The sequence below is a fragment of the Hemitrygon akajei genome, chromosome 6 (assembly GCF_048418815.1).
Source record: "Hemitrygon akajei chromosome 6, sHemAka1.3, whole genome shotgun sequence".
Lineage (NCBI taxonomy): Eukaryota > Metazoa > Chordata > Chondrichthyes > Myliobatiformes > Dasyatidae > Hemitrygon > Hemitrygon akajei.
In genome coordinates this window covers 83106569-83128649 of record NC_133129.1, presented here as the reverse complement: position 1 = coordinate 83128649, position 22081 = coordinate 83106569, and the positions used below count along the sequence as shown (strand labels likewise).

At 39.3% G+C, this 22081-nt stretch overlaps 1 protein-coding gene across 3 annotated transcripts in view; it reads left to right on the top strand.

Annotated features, from left to right (window-relative positions):
• LOC140729194 (coiled-coil domain-containing protein 171-like) overlaps positions 1-22081 on the top strand; it is a 417526-nt gene that overhangs the window by 55133 nt on the left and 340312 nt on the right. For all 3 annotated transcript variants that reach the window (XM_073048682.1, XM_073048685.1, XM_073048684.1), the window contains exons 7-10: positions 3807-3899; positions 15329-15489; positions 15854-15992; positions 21670-21772. In XM_073048682.1, coding sequence (XP_072904783.1) covers positions 3807-3899; positions 15329-15489; positions 15854-15992; positions 21670-21772 — 496 coding nt within the window. The remainder of the gene's footprint in view (positions 1-3806; positions 3900-15328; positions 15490-15853; positions 15993-21669; positions 21773-22081) is intronic.

Sequence of the window (22081 nt, the reverse complement as noted above, 5' to 3'; positions counted from 1 at the left end):
TTTTCAGTCATACAGAATCATTTTAGAATCTAGTGATTATTGAAAGATCACCACTAAAGTCTCCATAATGTCTTTAGCCACCTCTTTCAGAACCCTGGGGTGTACAACATCAGGTCACTTATCTACCTTTAGACCTTTCAATTTCTGAAGGATCTTCTCTAACTTCGCACATTTCATGACCCCTGACACCTGGAATGTCCATCATACTGCCAGTGTCTTCCACAGTGAAGACTGACGCAAAATAGTTATTCAGATCGTCTGCCATTTCCTTGTCCCCATTACTACTTCTCCACCATCGTTTTCCAGCAGCCCGATATCTACTCTTGCCTCTCTTTTACAATTTGTGTATCTGAAAAAACTTCTGGTAATATTGGCTAGCTTACTTTTGTATTCCATATTTACCTTAATGATTTTTTAGTTGTCTTCTGTTGGTTTTTTTTTAAGCTTCCCAATCCTCATTGCATCTTGTACAAATCAGAATCAGGTTTATTATCACTGACATATATATTAAATTTGTTGCTTTACAGTGTGATGCATAAAGGTGACTATATTTTACAGTAGCAAAGTCCCTCTGTTCTCCAAAATTCTCAGGGGTCCTACTGTTCACTGTGCAAATCCTACGCTGGTGTACCTTCTCAAACTCAACACCTCATAATTCTAAACTGAATACCTCCTTTGCATTCCTCTACTGACTTACCTAACTAATGAAGATTCCCCTGTAATATTCAATAATTTCACTGTCTGAAACCACCTATTTTAGTTTTATCAGGAACTTAATAACCATTCAGAGGTTGATAGATTCTTGGTTTGTTAGGGCATGAAGGGATATGGGAGGAAGGCAGTAGATTTGGGGCTGAGAGGATAAAAGGATCAACCATGATGAAATGGCGGAGCAGACTCGATGGGCCAAATGGCCTAATTCTGCTCCTATGTCATATGGTCTTGTCTAATTATGGTAATAATCCATGGACATTCTTAACCAACTAGTTTACATAAATGTAGAACAGCAATAGGCACATCATTTTTTGATAGCCATCTAGTCTTTTAAACAACCTTTCACAATCACTGCCAGATTCTGAGGATCAAGCTAATTGAGTATCCACTTAGCTGGCTCTCCTTGGATCCCATGCAATCTAACTTTCTACACCAGCCTTTCACACGGAACCTTGTCAAAAGTATTCCTGAAGTTATTTGCACAACACCTGCTGCCGTGCCCTTTGTTACCTCTTCCAAAAAAGAACTTTCACAGATTTGTGACTCAGTTTTCCATGTACAAAGCTATGCTGACTATCCCTAATCAGCCTTTGTCTATCGAAATGCTGGTAGTTCCCAATCCCTGGAATCCCTTCCTATAACTTACCCACCACTGATATCAGGCTCCGTTCTCTGGCTCTTCTTTCCTGCCCATCTTAAATAGCAGTACAACATTAGCTACCCTCCCTCCATTATCCTGGAACTTCATCCATAGCTAAAAATCATGCAGATAGCTCTGCATGGGCCTCTAATTTCTTCCCTAGCTTTCCTACAAAGTTTGAGGATGCTCTTGGTCATGTCCTGGGGATCTGTCAACCTTAATGTTCTTTAAGATTGCCGGTTTCTCTTTGACAATTTGAATATAGTCCAAGACATCACAACTTATTTTCCTCAGTTGCTAACTTGTATGATCTTCTCTACAGTTAAAAAATCTCACCCATCTCTTGTAGCTCTATATGTAGATGGCCATGCTGATCTTTAAGAGGACATAATCTCTTACCCAGATACCATTTTGATATCCATATACAACCACTTCGGAGTTTCCTTCATCTGCCAGATAAGTTTTGTCCTTATAAGTTTTGCTCAAGTGTATTCCCACATTACTTGTCGAGGGATTTACTTGATTTTGACCGCCTAAACAAATGTATGCCTCCTTTTTCCCTAGCCCGGCCCTCAAAATCTATTGTCCACCATCATTTCCTGAACTTGCCAGCCTTTCCTAACACCTAGGCAGATGCATGCTGTTATAGATCTCTTGATTTGACATGTTTGAAATAACCACTTCTGTACATCCCTTTCTCTGCCAACATCACCTAATCAGCAGCTGAATTTTCTTTCTTGTGGCTCCAAAGACCTTAACTTGTGGACTAATCTATAACTATTTTAAACCTAGAGGACTTATGTTCACCATTCTTGGTATCCCTCACTGACAGTTCAGTTGCTTGCCCTACTTCATTCCTTAAGGGATACCCACTCTGGTAGGGCCCTCTATTAGTCGGCAGCCATTGATCCCAGGGGAACATGGGTTTGTGCCTCTGGTGGGCTGGAATGCAAGCCTGGGTGGGAACTGGCTGTTGCCCACGTAGCAGGTTCCCCCTCTCCACGTCACTGATGTAGTACAAGGGAAGGGCAAGCGCCGATACATCTTGGCACCAGTGTCGTCTCAGAGGTTGCCAGAGTGAAGTTCTAAAACGACATCAAACTGCCTTAGGGACCCTGGCTCCAGATTTCTTCCTCAGGGTTTACTCAGGAAGCCTTTCCCATGGGTGGGTATGGCTGCAAGGCAGCGGAGGTTTGAAATCAGAGTTTCCCTTCCCCTAGGCGGGCTGCTGCCAAGGCTGATGAGCCCCACCTGCCTGAAGCAACTGGTTCTGAGGCGCCAAGTGCCTTTGCCCCTTCTCTTGTCAGTAGAAACAGTTACGCTGGGCCTAGTAGCTAAACCACATGGGAAGACCAAGAGTTGGATTTGGTTGTCAGAGGTTGTTAGAGCCACATGCCATTTGGAGCACTTTATAGGTAGTGGGAGCTTATCGCCGCTGCCACCCCTAGCTATGACAACCTTAGGAACCAGGGCTCTCTAAATATTGATTAAAGAAAACTTCTTGGGTACTTGTAACAAATTCTACCCTATCCAAGCCCTTTGCACTATGGGTAACCCAATCAATCGTAAGAAAACTAAACCTCCAGACTATTAATACCCCATTATTCGTACATCTTCCATCTCCTTGCATGTATGCTGCTTTAACTCATAATGACTTTAGGAGGGTGCAGGTTGGGGCATTTTATACATTCCCATCAAAGTGATCATCCTCCTCCTTGTATCTAGGTTCTATCTATAAAGTCTTGCTGGACAATTCCCCCAAGCGTAGCCTCTCCTCCATCTTCTAAAGGCACCCCATGTCCTTTCTTTCAGTTGAACCTCTTTCAAGCCTATAGCATCTGTCATGGAAAGTTGAGCTGCCAGTCCTGTCTATCTCATGTTTTTGTTATGGCTATGATGCCCCCCCCACCCCCCTGAGCTAATCCACACGCTGTGTTTGCCCACCACATCTTTTTGGCCTCTTGCACTGAAATAAATGAAACTTAAACTGCCAGTTTTTCCTCTGTTTGCTATGCTGCTGGCTGTCCTGTATGCTAAACATGCCCTCATTAACTATAATATTTTCGGTTGTATAATTTCTGCTCAGGGACCGAACCACCTTCCCCCCCACCCTCAATCTAGTTTAAACCCTCCTTCGTAGCACTGGCATCTCCTAGGATATTGGTTTGAATCCAGTACAGGTACAAACCATCCCTATTATACAGGTCACTTCTGTTGCAGAGCTTTAATTAGCAATATATTTTGTGATTCACCAGTATTTATTTTCTGTGTTATCTAAATCTCCACAAAATTTCAGAGTGTGATATAACCAGAAATATTTGTCAGTAGTTGGGCTGATCCAAAGCAATGTACAGTCCAGTTTTACAGTTAGAGAAATTTTGTTTTTATAACTGCAAGAATCTGTATTTCTGTTACCTTAAGTTAATGAATCTAACAATTACCTGATTTACAGGTTGGACAACAAAGAGTTAAAACCTTGGAAGAAAATATTGAGGCAGAGAGAGCTGCCCATCTGGAATCAAAGTTTAACTCTGAAATCATTCAGGTAAATTTCAGTGTAACAGCAAATTGTATGTAACATTGTGTAATGCATATATCTCACTTAGCAGTTCTGAACTTCAGGCAATAAAAATCTGTTAAGGTAAAACACCTACTTTTGAGTCGTTTGTAATATATCTGTTTGAAGGTGGAAGTTAATACTCTTGAACTGCATTCTGATGAAGGATGTCTGATCTGAAATGTTAACTATCTCTTTCAACACATGCTGCTAATAATTAACTGCAGAATCTCTTGTGTTTAGGAATATTACTAGCATTTTTTTTAAGAGGTACAGTGCAGAATAGCCCCTTCCGGCCCTTCAAGCTGCACCTGCAGCAACGCACCGATTTAACCCTAGCCTGACAACGGGACCATATACCACGGCCAATTACCTACTAACCAGGTTGTCTTTGGACTGTGGGAGGAAACCCTTGCGTTCACGGGGAAAGTGTACAAACTCCTTTCAGATGACGTCAGAAATGAGCTCTAAGCTCTGATGCCCTGAGCTGTAATAGTGTCATGCTAGCTACATTGAGTCCCTGCTTTTCTGCTTTCATTACTGTGTACAAAAGCTCCATTTAGAATATGATGCATTTGACTAAACAGCTACACAATCACACTTGCTGTATTGCTCATGAAAAAGGTTTCAGGAAATTTTATTTTACCTCGTCTTCAGAGGAAAGAGAATTTGTATAAAACAGTTTATTCCTGCCAACGAGTTACTGCTTCCGCATTACTCATTAATGTAGAAGGTTCTTGTGTCATCTTGTGAGTGTGACACTTGATTTTAATGTTAGATCCCATGTGGCATTTGTCAAATCCATGTATATAATTGCATTGTATAATGGGCAATTCCTATTATTATTTGTACACACTACTGAAACACAGTCGCTATGGTGTCATTACTTTTTATTGAACAGTGTTGTAGATAACAAAACATTGTCAACCTTGCATTTGTAGCTAGAATGCTGTTTTTAGGCCTTCGTCAAAAAGTTAAAATCACAATCTATATTGCTTAATTCTTATTACTGATCTTCCTGTATTTCTGTCCAATATTTCTTGGTCTTAGAATGCAATTATAAGTACTGGAGCAGCCTCAGCCCTTGAACTTGCCCAACAGGTCTGAGATTGTTGCTTTCTGTAAGGATGAGAATGGAGATGAGGAAGAATGAGTAACAAAACTGTGGTACAGGGAGCCATTCAAGAGGTGGGGAAAAAGAGAAATGTAGTCATTATTGGCGATAGTATAGTCAGGGTAAAAGACATAATTAACTGCTGCAAGGATTGAATGTGCCGAAGCTTGCATTGTCTACCCAATGCCTGGGTTCAGGGCCTCTTATCTGACTGCAGAGGAATTGGAGTGGCAGTGGCAAGATCCAATTGTCGTGCTCCATGTGGGTGCCTACGACACAAGAAGAACAAGCAAAGAGATTCTGCTAAGCCTAAGCGGCTAAGGAAATTTATGTTTTGTGGATTAAAACACAGAATCAAAAAGCTAATAATCTCTGGATTGTCACCTGAGCCACATGCAAATTGGTACAGGTTAATAAGATCAGAGAGCTAAATGTGTGGTTCAGCGATTGGTGTGGGAGAAGTGGGTTTGAATTTGTAGGATATTGACACCAGTATTGGGGATGGAGGGAGCTGATGGGAATTGTTTACAGGACTCTGAACAACAGCTAGGATGTGTGGTACAAATTACAACAGTAGATAGAAAAGGCATGTACAGTCTCTATAAAAAGTAAATAGATACTTTATTGATCTCAAAGGAAATTATGTGTCACAGTGGCATTACAAGTGCACAGATATAAATATTAAAAGTGATGAAGAAAGAAATAAGTTACCACAGTCTAACAGGAGGGAATCATCACTTCCCGGTTATAGGTTGATTCATTATAGAGCCTAATGGCAGAGGGTAAAAATAACCTCATATAGCGCTCTTTGGAGCAGCGCAGTGGTATTAGTCTATTACTAAAAGTGTTCCCCTGTTCAGCCAAAGTGGCATGCAGAGGGTGAGAAACATTGTCCAGAATTGCCAGGATTTTCTGTAGGGTACTTTATTCTACCACTGCCTCTTTTGTGTCCAGTTTGACTTCTATGACAGAGCCAGCCTTTCTAATCAGTTTATTGAGCCTGTTGGCATCAACCCTGTTGATGCTATTGCCCTAGCACACCACCGCATGGAAGATTGTACTGGTGAAAACAGACTGGTAGAACATGTGAAGGAGAGGCCTGCATTCTCCAAAGGATCTCAGATTCCTCAGGAGGTAGAGGCGACTCTGGCCCTTCTTGTACACAGCCTCTGTGTTGGTGCTCCACTCAAGTCTGTCATCCAGGTGCACCCCCAGGTAGTTGTAGGTCTTCACCACATCCATGTCCTCACCATCAGGAGTAACAAGGAGCAATGCAAGTATTCACCCTCCTTGGAAGTTTTCATGTTTTATTGTTTAACAGCATTAAATCACGGTTGTCTTAATTTGTTTTTTTTGACACCGATCAACAGAGAGACTCTTTCGTGTCAAAGTGAAAACAGATCTCTACAAAGTGATCTAAATTGATTACAAATATAAAACACCAAATAATTTATTGCAAAAGTAGTCAACCCCTCTTAATATGACACACCAAATCATCACTGGTGCAGCCAGTTGGTTTTAAAAATCATGTAATTAGTTAAATGGAGATCTGATTTTGAAGACCTGTGTGCAGTCAATGTGTTTCAGTTGACTGTAGTAAAAATACATCTGTATCGGGAATGTCCAACTGCTCGTGAGTCAGTATCCTGGCAAAAACTACACAATGAAGACAAAAGAACACTCCAAGTAACACCACAAAAATGTTATTGAAAAGCACAGGTCAGGAGATGAATGTAGGAACATTTCCAAGTCACTGAATATCCCTTGGAGTACAGTGAAGTTAATCATAAAGAAATGGAAAGACTGTGGCACAGCTGTAAATCTACAAAGAGCACTACTACTACTACGTCGACTCAGGCCTAGGAGGCTGGTGTCGGGCACGATGACGGACTCTCCACTCCTCCCTCTCTCTCTCTGTTCAGTTCATCTACATTAGCCGCGCCGCTATCTTCTAGGAGTGTGTTGACCATAGTCTTGGGAGGGCACCCAGGGTTCATCCTCCCATGCTTGGGCTCCCATGTGATGACTAGGCTGGCAGGTAGCTCAGAGTGGTGTAGACAGTGCCCCGCCAGTTGCAGTCTTCTCGCCTTGATTTTAGTAGTGAGCATCGGTAGGTCGTCATAGAGCTCAACGTTCGTCATGTGCTATTGCCAACTCACATCAAGAGCCATCCGGAGCATTCGTGTATAGCAACTATCTAGTGACTTTCGCATGGTCTTGGTGAGTGTCCATGTCTCGCATCAGTACGTGAGAATGGACTATGACTGCAATGAAGATCCTCTTTTTGAGCCCTCTGGTCAGGTTCGACCTCCAGATTTCCTTCATGTCATTCATAGCCCTCCACGCCAGTGCCTTCCATATCTTTATGTCCTTTTCTGAACTCGTCATTCTTGACCCGAAGTACTTGAAGTCTAAGACTTTCTTTTCTTTCTTTTTCAATCTTTTTATTATTATTATTAATATCAACAAAATAAAATTGATACATAGATAACGGGATTACAAACATACACATTTCAACTGAACATGAAAGAATACATAAGCAATGATTACAGTATAAATGAGTATTCCCAAATCATGGACGATACAATATACAAATAAACAAGGCAAACCTAGGTATATCATAATATATATTAAAAAAAAGAAAAAAGAAAAAGAAAAAAAATTATGCAAAAAAAACTAATCTAATAAGGAAAAAAAAGAAAAAAGAGAAAAAGAAAAAATGGAAAAAAAAGGGCTGTTTATAATATCTCACTAAAATAGAAAATCATCAGTGTCGTCAACTCCGATCCTCTCAACATATATAAAATCGAAACTGGAAAAACAAATAGGCTTGGAACAGGGTCATATTACATCATATAAAAATATTGAATAAATGGTCTCCATATCTTTTCAAATTTAATAGAAGTATCAAATACACCACTTCCAATTTTTTCTAAATTTAGACATAACATAGTTTGAGAAAACCAATGAAATACGGTAGGAGGATTAATTTCTTTCCAATTCAACAAAATAGATCTTCTAGCCATTAATGTAAGAAATGCAATCATTCGACAAGCGGAAGAGGATAAATGGAGTGAGTCCATCATTGGTAAACCAAAAATTGCAGTAAAAGGATGAGGTTGTAAATCAATGTTCAATACCGCAGAAATAATATCAAAAATGTCTTTCCAATATTTTTTCAAAAGCGGACACAACCAGAACATATGAGTTAAAGACGCTATCTCAGAATGACATCTGTCACAAATAGGATTTATATAGGAATAAAAATGAGCCAATTTAGCCTTGGACATATGAGCCCTATGCACAACCTTAAACTGTATTAATGAATGTTTAGCACATATAGATGATGTATTAACTAATTGAAGAATTTTATCCCAATTCTAAATAGGGATAGTAAGGTTAAGTTCTCTTTCCCAATCATTTTTAGTCTTATAGAAGGGCTCAGAACGTATCTTCATAATTATACTGTAAAGTTTTGATATTAGCCCTTTCTGAGAAGGATTTAGTTCAAACAAATTCTCCAAAATACCTGAAGACACAAAATTTGGAAAAGTAGGAAGTACAGTATTTAAGAAATTCCTAATCTGTAAATATCTAAAAAAATGAAATCTAGGCAACATTTAGATTAGGTAGAGAAGTAAATAAGGACTTAAAAAAATCGGGACAATCCACATTTGGAACATAAACATTAACCATAGCAACCTTTTTGTTAAAAAGTAAGCCAGTAATTAACAAAAATCTACCATTCGGATCCGAAAAGATATCATGTTGGACAAATGCAATAGAGGAGTCAATAAAAATTGAAACTCCCTTTACTTTGGCATTCGAATTCGAATGGTACTGTTGACCCCACCAAAACCTAAAAAAGCGATAATTGTCCTCTTTCTTCACATGAGTTTCTTGTACAAAAATAATATGAGCATTAAGTCTTTGGAATACTCTGAAAATCTTTTTCCGTTTAATCGGATGGTTTAAGCTATTAGTATTCCAAGAGACAAAATTAATGGTCTGAGCCATATTTCTGAAATCAACCCTTTGGTATATAAAGGGTTAACCAAATTATGAACTCATGCACCCGGAAGAGGAACAAAAATAAGGGGCGGACCCGGAAGTGACGACATCGCAGACATTTTAGTAGTTTAAAATCAGCCCAAATGAAAAAACTAAAAAAAACTAATGTAAGAAACATAAGATTTAGAAAAAGACCTCCCACCCCCCACCCAAGAGGGAAAAAAAAGACCACCCCAGCCAGGGATAGGCTGGGAAAGAGGAAAGATGAAACTAAATCTACCCCCATATCAGCAGAAGACAACTGCGTATATAAAGGATAAAAAAAAGATCCACCCAAACTCTAAAAAAAAATCACTATACAAAAACCAAACCACTTAATATAATTGGTAGTAAAAAACACCAAAAAGAGTATAATCACTAGTAACTTATAAATCAGGTTAAAACCCAAACAAACCAAAAAAAATTTAAACTGTGATAAGAGATGCATTATAGGAAGATGACGAGAGAAAGAAAAAAATGGCAAAATCAAAAAAAAAGCCAAAAGTATTTTAGAGAAGAAACCGCCATCTTAGTTAAAAAAAAAAATTCACCTTCGAAGGATTAATAATAATGACCAAAGATAAAGTACAGTGGTTGAAGTAAGTTGAATAAAAAGATTAGTATGTCAAAAAAAAACTTTAACTAGATTATAAAATATAGAGTAAACCTACACCAATAGCCAGAAACAAAATCTGGTTTTGGAAATAAAAACCATCTTGCACGATCAAAATCACTCATTTATTAGCAATGAGAATCCGTAGCAGTAGGGAAGTTCTCATTCAGAAAGCTTCTCGCTTCAGATGTAGAAAGAAAAACACGCCTTGGTACATTCGAAGGCGAGATTCTGAGATTCGCAGGGTATAAGAGCGCAGGTTTTAGATTTTTCTCATAACATTCGGACATCAGAAGTTTAAAAAGAAGCCTTGCCTTCATTACTTCTGGACTAAAATCTTCTACTAATCGAAAATTGTGATCTTGAAATTTGACCATCCCTACACGCCGAGCCACACGAATAAGTTGCTCTTTAACATGCACATAGTGAAATCGGACAATTACAACCGGTGGTTTAGCTGAAGCACTTGGTGATCAACGCATAATTCTGTGAGCGCGATCGAGTAACGGAGGACTGTCTGGGAATACAGAAGGGAACGCATCCTTTAAAAGTTGAGCAAAGTACTTCGAGGGGTTCCCTTGTTCAATACCTTCTGGGAGACCAAGTATGCGTAGGTTCTGTCTTCTGGACCGATTCTCAAAGTCGACACTCTTGGCTTTAAGTGATTCCACCTGTTTAATTGTCGAAAGTAAGTTCTGCTGCAGTTTTTCAATTATCAAGTCTCGCTTCCGAGCGTCTTCTTGCAGAGTTGCGATTAGAACTTGCTGCTGGTTAACTACTGAATCCATCTTATCCATATAATCTTGAAAAGCCTTTATATCTTGTTTAAAAATTTGTCGTCGTTCTTCAAATTTTTGATTTAAAACCTCCAATAACATTTCATAAGTCAATTCAGTGCACTTAGGATCAGTCTTCTTTTTTTTCCCGTTCCCGTTAGGATCCTTCCCAGGTTCTCGCCCTTTAGATCTAAGAGCCATTTCTGTATTCATTTCTTCAAAAATTCACAAAAAAACTCTTAAAGATAAGTCCAAAAAAGTAGCAAGAATCTTTTGGTGCAGGTAAAAATAAGTTAAATAAGGGTGATCATAGGTTAAAAAAAGTAAAGGTTATGGAGCGAATCTGAAACAGTGCTCACTCCATGAGCGTCTCCTGCTGACTCCCAAGACTTTCTTAATGGTATCATTCTTTATGATCTTGAGAGTACCTTTGTCGCAGTTGAACGCCATGTACTCTGTCTTTTTAGCGTTTAGGTGAAGTCCAACTTTATTGCGCTCAATTTCCACTTTTGTCAGTAGCTGCTGTGCTTCCTCCATCTGGTCAGAGAGCAGGACTAAGTCATCTGCAAAATTGAGATCTGTGAGCGTAACCGGTCTGACCCTTTTGGTTCGTCCTGGTTTTATGGTAAAACCAAGCTAGTCATGATCTTTGGTAGCTTGATGTAGAGCGTAATCAAGGACAATTATAAAGATATAGGGTGCCAGAGTGTCTCCTTGCAGTACACCAGCTAGGAGCTCGAACACTGCCGTTTCTCCATCTGGTGATACAACTTTTGCCATGATCTTGGTATAGCTGGACTCTATTGCTCTCAATAGATGGTCCGGCACTCCATAAGCTTTCAGGATCTTCAGCATTTTACCTCGGTGATGGAGTCAAAAGCTTTGCGAAAATTGATCAAAGTAAGCATGGCTGGTAGGTTGTTCTTCTTGACTTCCTCGATGATTCTACGGAGAGCAAGTATTTGCATTACTGTTGTGCACTTCTGCCGAAAACCATTCTGATTGAATCTTAGCTTAGGGTCAATGGCGGTGCGAATCCTGTTCAAGACCATCCGATTGTATAGCTTTGCTAAGATGCAGGTCAAGCTGATACCATGGTAGTTATCTGTCTTCCCTCACGAAGAGCAAGCAGTCTTCAAAAACTGAGTGAACATGCAAGAAGGAACTAGCGAGGGAGGCTACCAAGACACTTGTGAGAACTCTGGAGGAGTTTCAGTGGCTGAGATGGGAGAGACTGAGCATACAACTGTTGCCCAGATGCTTCACCAGTTGCAGCTTTATGGGAGAGTGGCAAAAAGAAAGCCACTGTTGAAAAAAATTCTCATGAAATCTCAGCTAAACTTTGCCAGAAGGCATGTGGGATACTCTGAAGTCAACTGGAAAAAGGTTCAATGGTCTGATGAAACCAAAATTGAGCTTTTTGGCTATCAGACAAACACTGCACATCATCAAAAACATAGCATCCCTACCGTGAAGCATGGTGGTGGCTGCATCATATTGTGGAGAAGCTTCACTGCAGCAGGCCCTAGAAGACTTGTGAAGGTAGAGGGTAAAATGAATGCAGCAAAATACGGGGAAATCCTGGAGGAAAACCTGATGCAGTCTGCAAAAGAACTGTGACTAGGGAAAAGATTTGTTTTCCAGCAGTACAATGACCCAAAGTGTAAAGCCAAAGCTACACAGGAATGGCTTTAAAACAACTAAGTTAATGTCCTGGAGTGGCCAAGTTAGAGTCCAGACATCAATATAATTGAGAATTTGTGGCTGGACTTAAAAACTGTTCATTCACGATCCCCATGCAATCTGAAAGATCTTGAGCAGTTTTGAAAAGAAGAGTGGGGAAAAATTGCAGTATCCAGATGTGCAAAGTTGATAGAGACCTATCCACACAGACACAAGGCTGTAATTGTTGCCAAAGGTGCATCTACTAAATACTGACATGAAGGAGCTGAATACTTATGCAATCAATTATTTTGTGTTTTATATTTGCAATTAATTTAGATCACTTTGTAGAGATCTGTTTTCACTTTGACATGAAAGTATTCTGTATTGATCAGTGTCAGAAAAGCCAAATTAAATTGACCGAGTTTCAATGTTGTTAAACAATAAAACATGAAAACTTCCAAGGAGGTGAATACTTTTTATAGGCACTGTAAAAAGGGCAAGATTACGATGGTCTGAGACGATTTCAATGTGCAGATAGATTGGGGAAGTCAGATTAATGCTGAATCTCAGGAGAAGGCATTTGTAAAATACCTACAAAATGGCTTTCCAGAGCAGCTTGTGGTCACATCCACTAGAGAAACTGCAGGTTTGGATCGAGTGTTGTGTAATGACGAGATTTGATTAGAAAGCTTTAGGGAGAGGAACCCTTTGGAGGCAGTGATCGTAATATAACAGAAGTTGCCCTGCAGTTTGAGAAGGAGAATTTAAAATCTGATGTATTGGTATTGCAGTGGAGAAAAAAGGGCATGAGAGAGGAGCTGGTCAAAGGTGATTGGAGGGAGACATTAGCAGGGACAATGGCACAGCAGTAATGGCTGGAGTTTCTGGGAGCAATTCATAAGATGCAGGATAGATTTGTCCTAGAGAAGTAGTATGCTTGAGGGAGGATGAAGCAATTGTGGCTGACAAGGGAAGTCACACACAGCATAAAGCAAAAGGGAGGGCAGACAATAAAGCAAAAATTAGTGGGGAGCTACAAGATTGGAGAGCTTTTAAAAAGCAACAAAAGGCAACTGAAAAGTGTGAGAGAAAAGATTAAATATGAAAGAAAGCTAGCTAATAATATAAAATAGGATAACAAATGAATTTTCGGACATATAATGAGTAAAAGAGAGGTCCGAGTGGACATAGAACTGCTGGAAAATGATACTGAAAAATGAGTTAGTAATGGGGGAGCAAAGAAATGGCCGACAAACTGAATAAGTATTTTGGGTCAGTTTTCACTGAGGAGGAGATGGCAGCAGCATGCCAGAAATTGAAGAGAGTCGGAAGGCAGATGTGAGTGTTATCACTATTGCTAAGGAGAAGGTGCTTGGGAAGTTGGGGGTAGGTAAGTCATCTGGAGTAGATGGACTATAGGGTTCTGAAAGAGGTAGCTGAAAAGATTGTGGATACATTGGTAGTGATCTTTCAACAATCAGCAGAAGACTGCAAAATTGCAAATGTCACTTTATTCTTTAAGAGAGGGAAGCAAGATACGAGAAATTATACACCAGTTAGTTTGACTTCAGCACTTGGTACGACATTGGAGTCCATAGTTAGGGATGTAGTTTTGGGGTATTTGGAAACACAGGATAAAAAAAGGCTGAACTCAGCATGATTACCTTAAAGGGAGGCCAATTCTCTGGATGCTTTCAAGAAGGAGCTAGATAGGTATCTTATGGATAGGGGAATCAAGGGATATGGGGACAAGGCAGGAACCGGGTATTGATAGGAATTGATCAGCCATGATCTCAAAATGGCGGTGCAGGCTCGAAGGGCCGAATGGTCTACTTCTGCACCTATTGTCTATTGTCTATAAATCTTGCTTGATAAATCTGTTGGAATTGTTTGAGGAAATGACAGGCAAAATAGACGAAGAAAAGTCAATTGATGTTATTTACTAGTGTTTTCAAGTATCCTTGGCTTTTGACAAGGTGCCACACATGAGCCTGCTTAAGAGATAAGAGCCGATTGGCAGGAGGCAAAGAGTGGGAATAAAGGGAGCCTTTTCTGATGGCTGCCAGTGACTAGTGTTCTGCAGGGGTCAGTATTGGGACTGCTTCTTTTCATGTTAAATGTCAATGATTTAGATGACGGAATCGATAGCTTTGTGACCGAGTTTGTGGACCATACAAAGATAGGTGGAGGGGCATGTAGTGTTGAAGCAGGGAATCTGCAGAAGGTTTGAGACAGATTAAGAGAATTGGCAAAGAAGTGGCAGTTGGAATACAGTATAGAGAATATTATGGTCATGCATTTTGGTCAAAGGAATAAAGGCATAGACTATTTTCTATAAGGGGAGAAAATTTAGATGTTGGTGTAAAGGAAATTGGGAGTCCTCGTGCAGGATTCTCTAAAGGTCAACTTGCAGGTTGTCGGTAAGGAAGACTAATGCAATGTTAGCATTAATTTTGAGAATATAGAAGCTAGGATGTATTGCTAAGGTTTGATGATGCATTTATGTAACGCTTGGTGTACCTTGAACAGTTTGTGCCCCTTCTCTAAGAAAGGATGTACTGGCATTGGAGAGGTTCAGAGCAGATTCACAGAAATTATTTCAGGTGTTAAAGTGTTAATGTATGAGAAGCTTTTGATGGCTCTTGGCCTGTACTTGCTAGAGCTTAGAAGAATGAGAGGGCATCTTATTGAAATTTATCGAATATTGCAAGATCTAGATAAAGTGGATGTGGAGAGGGTGTTTTCTATCATGGGAAAGTCTATGATAAGAGGGCACAGCCTTGGAATAGAAGGACTTTAGAACAGAGATGAAGGGTAATTTCTTTGGACGGGGTGGTGAATCTGTGGAATTCACTGCCACAGAGGAAGCCAAATCATCCAGTATTTTTACAACAGAAGTTGATGGGTTCTTGATTAGTATGGGCATCAAATTTTATGGGGAGAATGCAGGAGAATGGGGTTGAGAGGCATAATAAATCAGCCATGATGGAATGGTGGAGGAGACTTGATAGGCTGAATGGCCTAATATTGCTCCTGTGTGTTTTATGTCATGTATTATAGCATAATATACAATTTTACCTCAATATATGAAACATAATTTGAAACATTTAACTCATTAATCTGTACTCTTTCTGAGATATAATTATCACAATTTCTGTATTATGATTGGGCACTTTATTTAACCTTTTTTTAAATGTAGTTACGGATTCGTGATCTTGAGAATGCTTTGGAAGTGGAAAAATCAAGCCACGCAAATGCTGTGTCAACTTTGGAACTGATCAAGCAACAACTCAGGGAAGTTGAATTCTCATATGGAAGGGAAAAATCAAAAGTTGTGGAATTTACAAATCAGTTACAGAAGTAAGACTTTTTCTAAAGAACATTTTGCACATTATGAAATATTATCTTCTAACAAATTATGCTTTGTAGGCAATTAAGTCAAAGTGTTTCAGAACCTCAAGATAACATATTGAGCCATCAGACTGGTGAACTCGCGCTGATTTAAGTGTACTCTATATTACATTTACTGTTCTATTTATTATAAATTACTCTGATTGCACATTTAGACGGAAACGTAACGTAAAGATTTTTTACTCATGCAGGTGAAAGATGTAAGAAATAAATTCAATTCAATTGATTGTTTAGTTTTATTTATATTTAAAAATATTATTTATATTTATGTTGTATTATTTATACTAAAACATTAACTTAATTTGTCCTTAAGATTACAAAAGGAAAGTACTGTTACAAAAACTCAATTGACCGCTGAGTTGGAAGAAAAGAATGATGTGATTGCTGATCTTTCGAAACAACTGCAAAGACATGAGGAAAGTTTTGAAAATCTTCGGGATGAATTAACAAAAGTAAGAATATACTATTTGGAGAATATTGAGCTGTGTTATATCCATTGTTTGATCAATTAAACTTGTAGCAAAACAAATCCAAAAATATGAGAAATTCAGAAGTCCTCTAAGGACCTTGGTTTTGATTTAGGGTTTCTTTCAGAAGTGACAATGAGGTAAATAGATTTATAATCAAAAAGGAGAGGGGCAATTTATTAAACACAAGTTTGAGTCACTTAACTTGGCAATATGGACCAACCTGAGAACAGTATGGCTATTGTGAAGATCAAAACGAGCAACAGTGTTGAACTTGCAGGCCAAATTTGGAGGGCTACAGTTTTTTTCAGTGACATTGGTCAATATGATTAGAAGATCACCCCAATCTTAAAATGATTTGGAGACAGATCAACTTCTTTCTGTTTGCTATCTCCCGTATCTGTCAATTGTAAATGTGCAATTGACGGTTTATGAAATGCTGTGATTTTGAAGGATTAAGTGGCCAAAGTGATTATAGATAGGGAAGAGTGAGACCAGAGAAAAACTTGAAAATGAAGTGTTTTTTTAAAAAAGATTTTGGTCTTGTTAGACTCAGCAGAAGCAAGGATGGGGGCAGCGGGAGGAGGTAAGCTGAGATGGGATTGAAAAGGGATAATGTTCTAAATGTGGAAATGGATGGCTATAAAGCCATCCAGCACAGAAATAGACCCTTCGGCACACCAGGTCCATACCAATCTTCAAATTCTCATTTACTTGCACTTCTGTATCCTTCTATTCCATGACAATCCAAGTGCTCAAGATATTTGTAATGAATCATTACATGCTTTTAGAAGCTCATCCAGGAGTCAAGTATTAGCAACTGTGTGATTCAGTTCAGTCAGTTGTCAGGGACTGAAACAGTGGTCAAGGAAGAGATTATGATAGATTATCAAATGGACCTTAATTTGAGGACAAACATGAGAAAATCTGCAAATGCTGGAAATTGAGCATAATTTGAGGAGTTCACTGCAAATGGTGATGTCCTGAATATGCTGGTTGTACATTGCAGGGAGTTCCCTTGGTGAATTTGAAGACGTTGCACAATGCAGGGCCACAGTAATCAATTCCCAGACAGACTTGGCCAGCAATATTACCTTTGTTGCGGACAAGAGAAGAGTTTGATAATAATTTGGTTCAACAGTGACTGTAGATTTGCAGGTCCCATTCAGCAAAATCTAGTGTGAAAGTTTGTCTTCCTAATATTTGGAGTAAGGTTTGACTTGATTAGTATTTAGTTATGTTGAGACAGCATGATAAAAGTGGAGTGATCCCAAGGGTGGCAATGAGGTAGAATTTCGTGCCATCAATGTAATTTGTAGAATCTGATGGTATGCTTTTTCCGGAAACTGTCAAGAGTAATGCCCTCAACAGTGAGAAGAAGAATAGAAATAAGTCAAGGAATTGCATGGATGGTTTCTTCTGAGAGCCATAGGCTGAATCACCTCCTATTCTGTAAGGAAATATATAAGCCAAATCAGATCCTTACCCATGGGCTTCAGTTTGGACTGGGAAGATGACCATTGCTCTCTTTAGCTGATTGCCTATTGTTCAATTCAGTCGATAAGAACTGAACGATGTACAAGAATTTTGATCAAGCTGAAAATGAAGGACATTGGAGGAGGCTACCTAATAGGCTGTTGGTGAATAAAGAGTATTAGGTAACTGTAGTGACACAGAACTACATTTACAAATAAAATTGCTAATTTGGTTGGACTGAAGATAAGAGAACTAGGGAGATGTGGAATAAAGGTGTGGAACACAGTTTGCAAAGTAAAAGTATGCATGAATGTGATTTCTACTTCAAGCAGTCTGAAGAAATTTGATTTTGTTCAATGAATCATGCTCATTATTTGTACAGCATGTAAGAGTTAAAAGATTTTGTATATTGCCTTGTAACATGCACGCATGTATAATATCACTTAAACTGTCATTAGCTTTGAGAATCACTGGTAAATATCCCACAAGGTAAAAAGATGAAACATCAAAAAAATTACATTCATAAGACAATTCACCTTTTGATCAATGTCTGACTACAAGAATGGGTTGAGATCAATGTGTCACTTGTGCCTTGAAAGTCAGTACTTGTTAGCAGTGCGCATAGAATTCTGAAAAGGTACTGAACTAAGTTATTGGATGTGTGATTTAAGTTCTTCATTTAAATAATTAATCCTCTGACAGTACTGTGATGACCTGGTACTATATATGATTTAGGGTTTCTTGCCAAAGAAAGGATGTAGTTGGCATAGAAGCTGTGCAAAAAGGATTCACTAGATTGTTTCTACGGTTTGTTGCCTTCTGTATCTACTCTGCCTGAGGAGGGTAGATTGGGAGTGGCTTTAATTGGACAAGTACATACCAAATAGGTGACAGTTGCTTAAAGGCCCGCTGGTTGGCATTGAGGGCTAATGTGTTCCAGTAAGGAAGAAAGACAAAGATGACAAGTTTCGGATAACCTTTGATAAGGAAAGATGTAAATTTAGTCAAAAAGGAAAAGAAAGGATCTCTAAGGTTTAGGAAGTGGAAACTGAACTGGGCCTTTGAGGAATATAAACAAAGCAGGGAATCAAGAGGGCTAAAAGGGGGCATGAAATGTCCTTGGCCAGAAGGATTGAAGCGAATCCCAAGGCATTTTATACATTTATTTTTTTAAAAAGTGGGTAACCTAAGGAGCGGGCAGAACCACCCAAGGACAAAGGAAGGAATGCATGCCAGGAACTAGAGTTAGTAGGTGAGGTACTAAATAAATACTTTGCATTGATATTCACCAGAAAGAAGGACATGGAGGATAGTGACATCAGGAAGGGATAAGGGTTAAAGATGAAGAGTGAAAAATTTAAGGGGAACATGAGGCTGAACAACTTTCCTCAGAGGATGCTGTGAGTGTGGAACGAGCTTCCAGCACTAGTAGTGGATGCAGGTTCAATTTAATTCAAACTACAAACTGCACCAAAACCCATTCCCATCTCCTCTTCCTCATCTCTCCTGAACACTTTCCTGATAATTTATAACAGATTCCTTCCCACTCTTGCCTTTTATTCTTTATAAAAATGTGTTTCAAGTTTGAAAGTATTACAAGAATCAGCTTGATAGAACAGAACCTAGAACAATAAAATGGAAGAACAGGCCCTTTGGCCCCTGATGTCTGTGCCGAGTGTGATGCCAAACTAAATTAATCCCTTCTGCCTGCATGTGGTCCAAATCCTTCCATACTCTGCATATTCCTGTGGTTATCTAAAAGCCTCTTGAATGCTTTTCTCCTATCTGCTTCCACTACCACCCTTGGCAGTGTGCTCCAGGCATGAACTACTCTCTCTCAAACTACATCTGCCCCACACTCTCTCACCTTAAAGCTCAGCTCTGTAATGTATAACACTCATGCCCTGAGAAAAAATTATCTTGACTGTCAGCCTCATCTGTGCCATTCCGTTCTTCTATCAGCATCCAACATTCCAGAGAAAACAATTCAAGTTTGTCGAACCTCACCTTTCTAATTGAGGCATCCTGGTAAACCTCTGCTGTACCCTCACCAAAGACTCCCATGTCCTGCCTGTAATCAGGTGACCAGAACTGCATGCAGTACTCACATAATCAAACATTTTATTCAGCTATATTATGACTTCCTGATTCTTACTCTCTCTGCCTTATACTCAATGGCCACTTTATTTGGTCACCTGTTTGTTTATACAAATATCTAATCAGCCAATCATGTGGCAGCAACTCAATACATAAAAGCATGCAGGTAAAATTGTTGTTCAGACCAAACAACAGTATGGGGAAGAGATGTGATCTAAGTGACTTTGACCTTGGAATGATTGTTGGTGCTATGCAGAGTGGTTTGAGTATCTCAAAAACTGCTCATTTTCACACACAACAGTGTCTCGAGTTTACAGAGAGAGGTGTGGAAAGAAAAAAATCCAGTGAGCAGCAGTTCTCTGGGCAAAAATGTTTTGTTAATGAAAGAGGTCAGAGGAGAATGGTCAAACTGGTTCAAGCTGACAGGAAGGCTAGTCACTCATGTAACCATGCACTACAACACAAGAATGCAGAAGAGCATCTCTGAACGCACAACATATCAAAACTTGAAGTGCATGGGCTACGACAGCAGAAGACCACACCACGTTCCACTCCTGTAGCTAATAATGTTTCGGATATGCTGAAGGGTCTCAACCCGGAACATCGACTGTACTCTTTTCCATACATGCTGCCTGGTCTGCTGAGTTTCTCCAGCATTTTGTGTGTGATGCCATTTGCCTTCTTTGCTACACTGTATACTTAAGTTTCCAGTTTCGGGGGGGGGGGGTGCACTTGGATTCCAAGGTCCCCCTGTTGATCAGTGCTATTAAGAGGTCTTGCATGAACTGTTTACTTTCCCCTTAATTTACCTCACACTTGCCCTACCTACCATGAGGACCAGCTAAATGCCTCACTGAAGTCCATGTAGACTTTGTTCACTGTGCTATTTTCACCCAATCACCTTGGCAGCCTATTCCAGGCACCAATAACTATGTAAAAAAAAACTTGCCCCATGCATCTCCTTTGACTTCCCCATCTCAATTTAACTGCGTGTTTTCAGGTACTTAACATTTTCTACCCTGTGATGAAAAGTTTGTTTATGCTGATCATAATTCTATAAATTTCTATCATGTCTCCTCTCAGTCTCTGACATGCCAGAGTCTTTCCAACATCTCCTTATGGCTCATATCCTTTAATTCAGGTAGGACAACTTCTTCATCCTCCAGAGTCTCTATATCTTTCCTCTACTGGGGCATAAAATACTCCAAGTGCAGCTACACCTGTGTTTCATGTACCGTACCTGCAGCATGACTTAGTCTTACACTCAGTGCCTCAACCAGTGAAGACAAACATGTATTTCTACAACTCTGTCTACTTGCGTAGCCACTTTCAATGAGCTATGGACTTGGACCCTGAAAACCCTCGTACATCGAAGGTTGTTATAATTTCCATAAGTAACATGACAAATGTAATTAAAGAATGTATTTTATTGGCACATTTTAGTACCTTTTATTCAGTCACTGTGAAGGCCAGCAGTTTTCTGAGTGGCTTGCTGTGCCATTTCAAAATAGACCACTTTGAAGGCCAGCTTAGCCAAGGATAACAGGTGTATCCTTGATGGGTTAGTGAGCCAAGTAGTCCAGTGGTTACATGGTCAATGTTGTTGGCAGCATCTGATAAGTTCTAATTTTCAAATTTAAATTTCACTGATACCTCATCAGTCTATTTCTGGATAAGTAATCCATGGCCTTGGATAATAGTCTTATACCACTCAATCAGCATATAATCCTGGTCCATATGCATTTCATTTTGACTGTTCTTTAAGGACGGAAAAATCTGTGCCAGTGAAAATGAGAGAACTAATTGATAATCAGAGTTGAATAAAAATGTTCTTGCTGCTTCCCTTGATGTAACTGAAATTAGATGCTTGAGTTTATATTATTTATCATGAAAGGTTTTAATGGTCTTGTTCAAATTCTTCATTATAAAAATATGTATGTACCTACTTTTGTTAGCTTGGTACATATGTAATTGCAAAACTTATTACTTTTGTTCTGTGCTAAGTGTAAAGATTTCTCATTTGTACATACTCTTAGTTTCTTTGTGTGGAATTATATTTATTGAAGCAAGATTTTATTTGTCCTATAAGGTAAAGAAGCATCATGCTTTCCTGGAAGAAGCATATGGGGGCAGCATGAGAGAGCTGGAGCTTCTTTTGGCCAATTTTGCTGTGTCAGGACCACGGACATCAGGTTAGTTGACGGTGTAAAATGACAGATGCAGCTGTCGGTGTTCTAAGTGCCACTGCATTGTGTGAATTCTGCAGCTGCCTCTTTAATCCCTTTTCTCAACATGCTATGATCTGATGACAAGGTATGAGTGGTCTTCACAGCAGTGCGGTGGCCAAACAGGCTGAGAGAAGGTGACAGAATGTTGTTAAGCCAGTGCTTGATTTACAAGTGCCAGGATTAACCTGACAGGCTGTAACAAGTGAGCTTACTATCTCTAACTCCTGCAGGGAAAGAGGCCCTTGTGGATTTTTAAGTAAAATACCTGGAAAG